This window comes from Marmota flaviventris, chromosome 8, assembly GCF_047511675.1.
Source record: "Marmota flaviventris isolate mMarFla1 chromosome 8, mMarFla1.hap1, whole genome shotgun sequence".
NCBI lineage: Eukaryota > Metazoa > Chordata > Mammalia > Rodentia > Sciuridae > Marmota > Marmota flaviventris.
The window spans coordinates 40400549-40412908 of NC_092505.1; the positions used below are offsets into that span (position 1 = coordinate 40400549).

At 38.8% G+C, this 12360-nt stretch overlaps 1 protein-coding gene across 3 annotated transcripts in view; it reads left to right on the plus strand.

The window, feature by feature from the left end:
• Positions 1 to 12360, plus strand: part of Yeats2 (YEATS domain containing 2) — an 85587-nt gene that overhangs the window by 64423 nt on the left and 8804 nt on the right. For 2 of the 3 annotated variants that reach the window (XM_071615146.1, XM_071615147.1), the window contains exons 21-25: positions 1642 to 1828; positions 5932 to 6060; positions 6535 to 6633; positions 10118 to 10220; positions 11217 to 11290. In XM_071615146.1, the coding sequence (XP_071471247.1) occupies positions 1642 to 1828; positions 5932 to 6060; positions 6535 to 6633; positions 10118 to 10220; positions 11217 to 11290 (592 nt within the window). The remainder of the gene's footprint in view (positions 1 to 1641; positions 1829 to 5931; positions 6061 to 6534; positions 6634 to 10117; positions 10221 to 11216; positions 11291 to 12360) is intronic. The other variant, XM_027951484.2, reaches the window with a different exon arrangement.

The following is a 12360-nucleotide window of genomic DNA, read 5'->3' on the forward strand; positions in this document are numbered from 1 at the left end:
GTTATAGCATGTGTCAATACTCCATTCCATTCTGTAGCTAAATAATTCTCAGTTTTATGAACATACCACATTTTTGTCTATTCATCAGTTGACAGACATCTGGGTTGTTTTCTGCTTTTTAACAATTATGAATAACGCTACTGTGAACATTTATATACCAGCTTTTGCATAAACAAATATTTCTGTAGTCAGTATGTCTAGGAATGGAATTGCTGGCTCATATCAAAAGTAGTGTTTAACATTTTGAAGACCTGGCAGACTGTTTCCCAAGAGCTGTTCCATTTTATAGTCATTCTAGCAATGTATGAGAGTTCCAATATCTACATCCTTATTGATACTTGTTATCCTTTTAAAAAAAAATCATCACCATCTTCATGGATGTGAAGTTGTATCTCATTGTGGTTTTGATTTGAAATTCTTTGATAGGTAGTAATATAGAGTATATTTTTATGAACTTATGGGCCATTTATTTAGCTTTGGAGAAATATCAGGTCATTTGTCCATTTCTTAGTTGGCTTGTCTTTATGTTATTAAATTGTTGAATATTTCATGTAGTCTAGATTCAACTGTCTTACATGTTTGCAAAAAATGTCTCCCACCCTGAGTTGACTTTTTTTCTTAATGGTATCCTTTGAACCACAAAAGTTTTTAGTTTTAATGAAATCTGATTGATCTATTTTTCTTTTCTTGTTCTTTTGGTGTCACGTCTTAATAAACCATTGCCTAATCCAAAGTCACAAAATTTAAGCTTACTTTTCTTCTATTTTATATTTAATTCTGATTAATTTTGAGGTGTCATGTGTTGTGTGAGTTGGAAACCAAATTGCATTCTTTAATATGTAAATATCCACATGGCCCAGCAACATTTGTTGAAAAGACTTATTTCTCCTATGAATTGTCTTGGGACTCCAAAGCACTTTTACGATCTGACTTCACACTCCACAGCTGCTGCTTCTCCTGTACTTCTCTGCTTTGCAAGCTCCTTAGCATACCGTGTTCTTTCTGACTTTCCACCTGCTTTCTTCTGCCAAGAACGTTCCTTCCTCTCCCATCTTTGACTTGAATATTGAAGGGTCCTTTAAAGTACTCTGTATCTTACCTGAAACATTCTCCAGTACCCTCCCTTTTGCATCCCTAGTCAAAAGCAGTGATTTCCCTCTCAGTTGTGTGCCGTGCACCTACGCCTGCAGTGGCACTTATCATTCTGGTGACCACTCTTCCTTGGTGGCTTTTAGCTCTAAGCTCTAACATTTGATACTATGCCTGCCATGTAGTAGATGTGTCTTGAATGAAGTGACAGATTTTAAAACTCTAGTTAAGTTGTTAATAAAGCCCATTTTATTTCATTTTTACATTCTGAGAATATTTCTTTCTGTTTTTCTGGTGTTGAAATAATAGATGGTGAGTTATTTTTTAATGTAACACTACGACACACTCTCATTTTTTTCTGGTCTATGAAATCTAAAAGCATAGAAATCACTGAATTAGAGAAGCCATACTTTTTTTTTTAATGGCATGACATTTAATAAATAATAACAACTAATAGTTCGTATTTGCTGAGTGTGCTGTCTGGCAGTCACTGCTCCAAGTAAGTCACACTGCTTTCTTCTTAATTTCTTCATTTCTGGCCCTGTGGGTAAGCAGTCTGAAGGAGCAGTCCCTGGCTCATCCTCTACCCTTGGTTCTGTAATGAAAACTACTGGGCAGCCGCAAGTGTGTGTGAGCCAGGCCGCCGTGGGAACCTGCAAGGCTGCAGCTCCCACTGTCGTCAGTGCCACCTCCCTGGTGTCCACACCAAACCCCATCTCAGGGAAAGCCACAGTATCAGGTCAGTTGTATCATGATGTTATTTCTCTCAGTTTTTCACTTGGGGCTAGAATATTTTTGGAAAGTCTTAATATTTTGTTTAATAAGTTACTAAAATATAAGGCAGAAATATTTTACAGATAGCTGCTTTTTAGATAAATTATTCTTATATTAAAATGTATATATAAATTTTCAAGTCCAAGACTTAAATTTATGGGGCTGGGGATGTGGCTCAAGCGGTAGCGCGCTCGCCTGGCATGCGTGCGGCCCAGGTTCGATCCTCAGCACCACATACAAACAAAGATGTTGTGTCCGCCGAAAACTAAAAAATAAATATTAAAAAAATTCTCTCTCTTTAAAAAAAAAAAAAAAAGACTTAAATTTATCATTTAAAAATAATTATTCAGTTTACAGATTAAACTTTTTTTTTTTTTTTTTTTTTTTTTTTTTGGTGGTACAGAGTTTGCATCCAGGGATGCTCTACCACTGAGACACATCCCCAGGCCTTTTTACTTTTTATTTTGAGATAGGGTTTCACTCAGTTGCTAAGGATGGCCTAAAACTTGCCATCCTCCTGCCTCACCTTAAGTAGCTGGGATTACAGGTGTGTGCCACCACACCTCGCTGAATAATCATTTTTAAATGATTTAATATAAAATATAAATAAATAAATAAATGATTTGATAAAATTGTAGCCACCTGAAATTTTGTTGGGTATTTTAGCTGTCTTCATAATGTAATTTATGGAGAATTAACAGTTTGCTCTCCTTAAAGAACCCATTTCTTTTTTATAAATTATCAATTTTGACTGGAATTCATTTTAAAATAGCATACTTTTATTTCCTCTTATGAACAAAGTATATATATATAAGTTTCACTAACTCTAACTCATATTTTTTGAAGTTAGTTATTATATTGGATAGATATGCTTGAGATTTGGCAAAATGTATGATACCTTTGTGCCAGCACTAAATGGCCCCAGAAAAATGTATCTTTTAATTCTTTATGTAGGGCAAAATTTGTGTGTGTGTGTGCGCGCGCACACACACACACACACACACACACTTTCCAAGGATCAAACCTAGAAGTACTTAACCATTGAACCACATTCCCAAACCTTTTTTATTTTGAGACAGGGCCTCACTAAGTTGCTGTGGCTATCTTTGAATTTGTGATCCTCTTGCCTCAGCCTCCCGAGTTGCTGGCATTACAGGCCTACACCACTGTGTCCTTCTTAAAAGAAAGAAAAAGAAATAAAAATTTCAGGAATTGCATTATATTTTCATTAAGTTCCATAGCAGTTCTGGAATCTAACTGCTTTTCAAAATTCTAGGGAAAATAACTTTCATTCTAGAATTCTTTAGGCAGCCAGATCATTTTTGAGTGAAGGTAGAATTATTTTCTGACAAAATTTCTAATGTATTTTCTATACACTGTCCAAAGACGTTACTTAAACATATGCAGAATGAAGACATATAAACCAAAAAAGAGGAGAGAAAATAGAAGATCCAGTTTAGAAGAAAGGTAAAGCGTAATAGTGCAGAGATAGTACATGACTGAGAGCTGTGTGGCAGCTCTAGGAAGCACCAGGCCAAAGTGGAGCAGATCAGAGATCCTGGAAGGGCTTCTCTTCTGAGAAGTGGAACTGTAGACTGTGGAGGGGGTTTGACATATGCAGAATTCTATTAAGGGGTAGCTTAAGGCGCTCTGGAAGGAGATGGAAAGACTTTGGGAAAGGGTTAGAAGAAAACTAAATTTTCAAATGATAAGGGAGGAAATTGTTAACATCAGGAAGTAAATGGAATTATGATATCAGAGTATACTCATCTGGATAATCAAAGAGTAGTATTGGAGTGTGGGGAGGAGTGAGTGAAAGTGCCTCAAGGCCAACCTCATTAGTCAGGTGGGTCACATGAAAAATCAGTGAATCAAAGCCTGTACCATACACATTCTTTTAAAATTGCTGAGGTACATATTAAAAGAAAGAACCAAAAGGGTTAAAAGTGGATGCTCCCAGCTGCTTGAGAGGCTGAGGCAGGAGGATTGAGAGTTCAGAGCCAGCAAAAGTGAGGCGCTAAGCAACTCAGTGAGACCCTGTCTGTAAATAAATACAAAATAGGGCTGGGGATGTGGTTCAGTGCCTCTTGAGTTCAATCCCCTGTACAAAAAAAAAAAAAAAAAAAAAATGGATGCCACTGGAACTAGATGAGAATTAGGGGGTGGAACAAGGGGTGACAGGTTTTAGTTATAAGGCTTTGTGTCTTTTTTTTTTTTTTTTTTTAACTTTTAAACTGTGTACCACATAATAATTTGATAAAAATAAGAATTTTAAAAGTACAGAAACACCAGACCATAATTGTACTCCCCAAGGGAGTACATATCTCAATAAGTACTTACTACTTAACTGATTTAACATTTCTCTGTTTCAAAGGAAGATTTTTCTGTTCATTGAAGGCCTTGTTTTAGAAAGAATTTAAAAGGATTCCTTTCCGTCAGGTGTGGTGGCACACACCTGCAATTCCAGCAGCTCAGAAGGCTGAGGCAGGAGGACCACAGGTTCAAAGCCAGCCATGGCAATTTAGCAAGAGACCCTGTTTCAAAATTTTGAAAAAAAGGAGTAGGGGTGGGGTTGTGGCTCAGTGGTTAAGTGCTCCTGGGTTCAATCTCTGGTCAAAAAAAAAAATTAAGGGATTTTTTTTCCTTAGTTCAAACCAGCTGCTGTCCTTGTAGGCCATAACATACCCATAGCCTCCATTGCTGTTTTTAGTAGATGTTGTCATATGTTTGTGTCTGCTGTGCTCTTCCAGTAAAACTTCTTTGTTATTCCAACCCCCCAGCCCCACCCCTTCTGAAACACTTGGAGCAATTTGTGATGCAAAGACAGCTATGGAAATTACCTTTATGATAAATAAGAGGATGACCCTCTCTAAAATGATAGAGAACATTTGATGTTTGAAAAATAGAGGCTACATAAAGATAGGAAATATAAATCAAGATATACAGGCAGATTAAAGTATAGGTGCAAAGGGTGCGTTTTCCTTTTACTGAATAAATTTAGTGGCGCTAAAATAAAAAGTATAACTGGGCGTGGTGGTACACTCCTGTAATCCTAGCCATTCGGGAGCTGATGCAGGATGATTGCAAATTCAAAGCCAGCCTCAGCAACTTAGTAAGGCCCTAAGCAACTCAGCAAGACCCTAATGCAAAATAAAAAATAAAAAGGGGCTGGGTGGTGGCTGGTGGCTCAGTGGTAGAGCACTTGCCTAGCATGTGTGAGGCCCTGGGTTCAATCCTCAGCACCACATATAAATAAATAAAATAAAGGTATTGTGTCCATCTACAACTTAAAAAAAAATTAAAAAAAATAAAAAGGATTGGGGGTATGACTCAATGGTTAAGCACCCCATGATTACCCGCCCCACTCCCCCCCAAAAAAGGTGTGAAGGGACCATGAAAGAAGATGCAGATACAGAGGGACCAGATTAAAATGGACCTCAAATAATTTGAAGCTAATTTTGGAGACGTTCTTTAGCCAGATTAAGTTTGTTTTTTTTTTTTTAATATTTATTTTTTAGTTACAGGTGGATACAATGTCTTTATTTTACTCCCTGGTGCTGAGGATGGAACCCAGTGCCTCATGCATGCTCCCTCTGAGCCACAACCCCAGCCCCAGAATAAGTTTTTAAGTAGGAGAATGACAGTTTTCTACATCAAAATACAAAATTTGTGTTCATTGTGCACGCATCATTGCTATATACAAAGCAAATAAATGGTCATAGAAAATACACATGGAAAGGAAATGTCTTAAAATGTTGATTCCAGACATCTTTGCAGTAGGACTTTGGGTGGCCTTTTATCCTTTCTATTAGTCCTGCATTTATTTGCAAAATTTTCTGTATTACTCTGTGATTGGGGAAGGACACTTTAAAAATAAATCATTATTGTCACATCAGTGAGATTGTGAATTCTGCAGCTTCCTTTGTTGCTTGCTTCCAGCCCTTTATTTCCTGAAAGGTGAATGTCTTGGAAACTTCTCTTGGGAGAAAACATGAGTGGCAGAAAGGGCACGGGGCTTAAAGGAAGCATCTAATCTTGAGCTTGGCCTTATTTTCCAACTTATTTTAGGATTGTTAAAGATTCACTCCAGTCAGTCCAATCCCCAGCAGGCTGTCCTCACGATTCCCAGCCAGCTTAAACCACTCAGCGTAAACACCTCTGGAGGTGTGCAGACCATACTTATGCCTGTGAATAAAGGTATGACCTCACCCCTGGTTTTGTCACACAGGTCCACCTTGGGGAAGGTTCTACTATTTGGTGATGGCTTGCCCTGTATAGCCTGCCCATTATTTGTGACACATCCTGGCCTACGGGCACTAACTCTGGGGCTGAAAGTAAAACCCAAACAATCCACTGGCTTCTAAATAGCTGCCCATTTCTAAAGTTGAGTCAAGAGAGAACGTTGTAAGTATTTGTGGGAATTTAGGCTAATTGGCTTTTTGTTTTTTAGTTTCCTGACAAGCCACAATTTCCAGTTGAGGATTTAGTTCATTTATCCTGGTACTAATAATAAACAGCCCAACTTGTTGGATCACTGTATGAGGACCTTACCATTCCCATTGTCCTGAGACTGTGCTATTAGTCTAATATGGGGCTGCCACATGGGAGTTAGATCATCCTTATTAAAAATAATTTCCATCTCTGTTATATCCCCCTCCTTTTGCCCTTTAGTGGTTCAATCATTTTCTACCAGCAAATCGCCTACCATTCTGCCTATAGCTGCCCCAACTCCAGCTGTCCCCAGCTCTGCTCCAGCAGCTGTTACAAAAGGTATGTAAGATCTCATGGTGTTTTGTCCTGAAATTTTATGCATGACATTACTTCAGTCTGGGTTCTTTGAATTTTCAGCATCTGTCACTTGGCAAATAGTTACTGACTACTTATCTAGTAGACTTGACATTGAGTGAATACAAATCTGTAAAGCATCATTTCTGTCCTCTAAGACTTTATAATCAGGTTGAAGAGAGCTGTGGTTAACAGCAAGCAGTGATTGACAAATTAAAGATAAGTGGTCTGGAAAATGATTGCTGAAATATTGCAGTCTAGAATGCCTAATCAGGGTTGTTGGGATGTGGAGGGGACAAGACTTTGTATGGGGCATGGATTATAAATTGGACTTTAAAGAGTAGAGCTTGTAGGGGTTGGGGATGTGGCTCAAGCGGTAGCGCGCTCGCCTGGCATGCGTTCAGCCCGGGTTCGATCCTCAGCACCACATACAAACAAAGATGTTGTGTCCGCCGAAAACTAAAAAATAAATATTAAAAAAAAAAATAGTAGAGCTTGTAAGCAACATAACTGAAAAGGGAGTAGACCTCAAACAGATCAACGAGCTGTCTTTATTAAGTAGTGGTGGAATGGCACGTGGCACATTTTCAGGGTAGAAAATGGCAACTGGTTACAGAAGGGTCTGTGTTTTATAGGTTACAATGGGGGTGAATTAATCATTGGAGACTTGGGATGTACTGGCTGGCAGTCAGGAAACTAGTTGTGCAGGTTAAAAATCTAACTCAGGAAAACAGCTATAAAAGCTGGAAACTCAATTCAAGGAAACAGTTCTAAAAGCTTAAAACTCATTGATAAAAATCCAGAGCCCATTTGTTTGCTTTTTCCTTCAGGACTCCATATTATTGGGAAAGGATGGAAGATTGGGGCCAATTGTTTGCCTTCCCCTCCTCCCCTCCTGCATCACACTGTCCTCCTTTTCTCCCTGGGAGCCATCATTTCCCTTTTATTGGGGGATGTTATTTTCCATATGCTTCAGAGCGTTTTACCTGTGGAGAGGTCAGTGGGGGTGCAGATTAAGGAAACAGTGGAGATAGGGACTCAGAGGATTTTGGAGGGGGGAAGTAGACCAATAAGAGATTCATTTGGGGAGCCAGTTATAGTAAAGGAGGGACAAGACTGGTGATCTTGCAGGGGTACTTTCCTGACGACAAGAATAAGGCAGTAGCCAGGCACTGTGTTTTCACCAGTAATCCCAGCTGCTCAGTATAGTGACAAGAAGGATGGAGACTTGAGAATAAAAAATAAAAAGGACTGGGGATGTAGCTCAGTGTAAAAGCATCCCTGGGTTCAATCCCTAATGTCACAACAACAATAAAAAGCAATAAAATGAATTTCAGCAACACATTTGCCATGTATAATGTGTCCAGTAATGACAGCTACTTGTGTTCAGAGCCTGCAGTGTGCCAAGCACCATTCTAGCTGCTTTATGGCCTTCGAAGGCTCTTATTCCAATACTTCAACATAGCTGTTGCCCACTCTATGCCTATTTTGCAGATGAGGAAGCAAGTTTGGAGATATTAAGTATATATTTCCTGAATCTAGAAAGCAGTGAAGTTAGAATTTGAAATAATATGTGTCTACCACCATTCTGGGCTGCTTTCAAACATGCCAGGATCTCATGAGAATCTCAGAAAGAGATGTATTTGTAATTTACCAAGTACTCACCTAACACAGGGTTGGCTAACTGAGATCTACTGCCTGTTTTTGTAAGTAGAACCATGCCTATTCATCATTATAGGCATGTGCCACCACGCCCGGCTGAAACTAATTTTTTTTTTAATGAGCAAAAAAAATATGGACAGTTGCTTCACAGAAGAGGACATCCAAATAGCTCATAAGGAAAAAGTATTCACCCTCAGTAGTCATCAAGGAAAAGTAAATAAAAGCATAGTAATAGACCAGAATCTCCAAAATAAAAGGATTCACAATATCAAGTGTTGGCAAGGATGTAAAGCAGCTGGAACTTGGATACACTGCTGGTGGTTTCTAAATTGAAACAATTGCTTTAAAAACCAGTTTGGCAGTTTCTAATAAAGTTAAATACCCATCCTATGTTCCAGTTCCAGCAAATCCACTTCTAGGAAATGAATGCGTATGTCAACCAAAAGGCATGCATTGCTACTCGTAATAGCTAAAATGGTGTTGAACTCAGGGTTTGTTTATTGAATGCTTGCTATGCATCAGTGAAGAAGAAAAGAGATGTATATCTCAGTTGTAGATCCCTGTTGTTAAAGGGAATTACTGAAGAATATTGAGTGGGCTAATGACACTGAAGTCTTTTTTGGAAAGTTACCTAATGTTGATGTTCAGAGTGGGTTGTCAAGGAAAGAGAATGGAGGCAGGGCAGCTGGGACAGAAGCAGTAGCTGTATAATCATGATTTTTCAAATCAAATTAGACAGTAGAAAGAAAGGAAGACACATGCTCCTGAGCCATTGCTGTCTTCTATCAGTAGATTTAGTGCAATCTGGGTATCCCGTATCCAAAATTCTTGAGACCAGAAGTGTTTCAGATTTCAGATTTTGGAATACAGTATTTACATAATGAAATGAGAAATACCTTGGGACTAAGTCTAAACATGAAGTTGATTTATGTTTCATGTATACCTTATACATATAGCCTGAAGGTAATTTTATACAGTTTTTTTGGTTTGGTTTGGTTTGGTTTTGATACTGAGGATTGAACCCAGGAGTGCTTGCCCACTGAGCCACATCCCCAACCCTTTTATTAATTAATTTATTTTTTGAGACAGGGTCTCACTAAGTTGCTTAGGGCTGCGAAGTTGTTGAGGCTGGCTTTGAACTTGCAATCCTCCTGTCTTAGCCCCCCAAGTCACTGAGATTACAGGGGTGCACTACCACACCCAGCTTATACAGTATTTTAAATAATTTGATACATGAAACAGTTTTGTGGTATGGGATTTTCTACTTTGGCATCATATTGGTACTCAAAAAATTTTGGATTTTGAATTAAGTATGCTCAACCTGTAATATTGAAAACCTAATATGATTAGCTTGGAAGTTTCCAAGCACAATTGATCTGATTTTTGCTTTCTGCCTTGTATCTCAGAACTCTACAAGAATGCCAAAAGTTAATGAACTTTAGCAGGAAAGATGATGTTGGAAAAGTAATAATAATAGCTATATTTTCATGTGGCATTGTTCATTGTTGTGGGTGTGTTTAAGTGACTATGAGAGAGAGATCTTACCTAACAGTGTTTGTGGCCCTTTAAGAAATATCTTATCATGAAATATCATGAGCCTGGAGCTGCTCCCCCAAGACCCAAGCTAACAGTTCTTCCCTTGTGTGCTGGCCCTGCCGTGACAGAAGCCATCTCAGTCTTCTGGCTGCGTCCCCACAGCAGCTGGAGGGGCAGTTTCCTCACTGAGCTCCAGTGGAAGAGCTTTGTCTGCCTGCACGTGTCCCTGCACTGCCTGACCCCGACAGCTCTCTCTTTGTTGTTCTTGTAGTGAAGACTGAACCAGAGACTCCCGGGCCAAGCTGCCTCTCTCAGGAGGGTCAGACAGCAGTGAAAACGGAAGAAAGTTCTGAACTGGGAAACTATGTCATTAAGTAAATATTCTAATATTTTCTAAAGGAGTTCTGCAATGGGTATTTTTATGATGTTTTTTTAAAATCATGCCTGTGACAGTTGAGTATGTGTGCGCAGAGCTAAGCCCCTGCACAAGCTGAAGAGCCTTCGTTTATACAGTGATACACTTGATTTACAGCCTGCAAGCCTCGGGTAGGGTTTCAGAACTCCCTTCATCAAGCTTGCCAGAGGTGCTTATCTGATAAATGGACAAAGTTTCTCAGGCTAAAATCACTCCAGTGTGTTCACATTTTGTAGCTGGCTACACCCTGTTCTTACAGAGCTGCTTCTTGATGAGCTGTGCACACTTTGGTCTAAAAGTGCTGCTTGAGGCTTTCTTGGTTTTTTGTTTTGTTTTGGTACTGGGGATAGAAGCCAGGGGCACTCTACCATTGAGCTATATCCCCAGCCTTTTTCATTTTATTTTTAAATTTTGTAAGAGGGTCTCACTAAATTTCTGAGGCTGGCCTCAAACTCGTGATCCTCTTGCTTCAGTCTCCAGAGTAGCTGAGATTACAGACGTGAGCCACTGCACCCAGGTTCTGAGGTTTTCTGATTCCGACATCAGGAACCTAACTCTGACCACATACTTTGGAGTATCTCAAATTTCTAGGACAATCGATGCTTAGCCACTTTAACATGACAGATGGCGGCATCACCTTGTAACCCTGTGACCTGCATTTGTATGGTAGAATTTTTCTGATCACCTTGCAAAAAGATTATGTTGCTATTTAGTTTTAAAATGTGTACATTTGTGTAACTAAAATCTGTTTATTCTTGACAGTTTCTTTCTAAGCATAGAACACTCTTCCTTTATGAAGAAGGCTATCTATAGAAAGAAAAATATACCCACATAATGGTTTTAATTTTAAAAAGAGAAATTGTGTATGTAAAAGAGAAATTGTGTATATAATTATATGTGTGTGTGGTTAGAAACTGCTATATGTATTTATCCAATTATTTTCTTTTATCCTCAGGATAGACCATTTGGAGACTATCCAGCAACTGTTAACAGCGGTAGTGAAGAAGATTCCATTAATTACTGCAAAAAGTAAGACATTTGTACTGAGTATATGAATGCATTTTTTAAAAGTTGTGAACTGCTTGGGATATTGAGTCCACTTAAGTCACTTGGTATGGTAAGTTAATACTGTATGGCAATTATTATCTTAAGAGGCTTTAGCTAGAAATGGCTGCTTTGCAGGATCTGAGAATTCACAGTGTCCTAGTCATCCAGCTAATCTTTAACCATTTTCATTGTAGAATAAATTTATTTACATTTTTTAGTGTAAATTATAAAATATTTAACTGTGCATTAGCTTTTTACTAGTCCTGGTTGAGGGCTAGATCTCTGATGGCTGTGTAGGTGTTTGCTGGGGTGAGATCGTCCTGAGCATCTCTGGGGGCAGGCACACAGCCAAGTGTCCTCCAGCCACTTAATTTTGTGTGATTTAAAATGATAGGCTGGTTCAGACCACCTTACAATTTTTTTCCTCTAACTGAATAGACAAAGAAATTATACCCCCCCCCCACCGCCATAGTTAAAGTTTGGGGACATTTGAGGGTTCATTCTGAGATAGCTCAAAATAAATTTTCAGGGCTGGGGTTGTGGCTCAGAGGTAAAGTGCTCGCCTAGCATGCGTGAGGCACTGGGTTTGAACTTCAGCACCACATAATGTAAAATAAAAACATTGTGTCCACCTGTAACTAAAAAAATCTTTTTTAAAATAAATAAATAAATTTTCAGTAACAGTTTCTCGGTCCAGCAGAAGAAAATTCAAAATCTCTTTTAAAAAAAAATTAGTTACAGATGAATAATATTAGGCAGTTAGAAAATCAGCTTTCTCAGCTTTCCCATTTTATGGGTAAGAGGCCCAGTGGTGCATACCTGGAATCCTAACTATTCAGGAGCCTGGGCAGGCGACCCCGAGTTTGAGACCAGGCAGAGCAACCTAGCAAGGCTCCCTCTCAAAAAATAAAAACAAAACTGAAACTGTGAAGAGCTTTGGTTTGTTGCCAGAGTTGATAGCAAGGCCAGAGCTCCTAAGGGAGTGTAATTAGCACTTATTTTAATAGCTTCATGGTGGTAGATTACCTGTCTGTATCAAGAAGTCAGTTTCC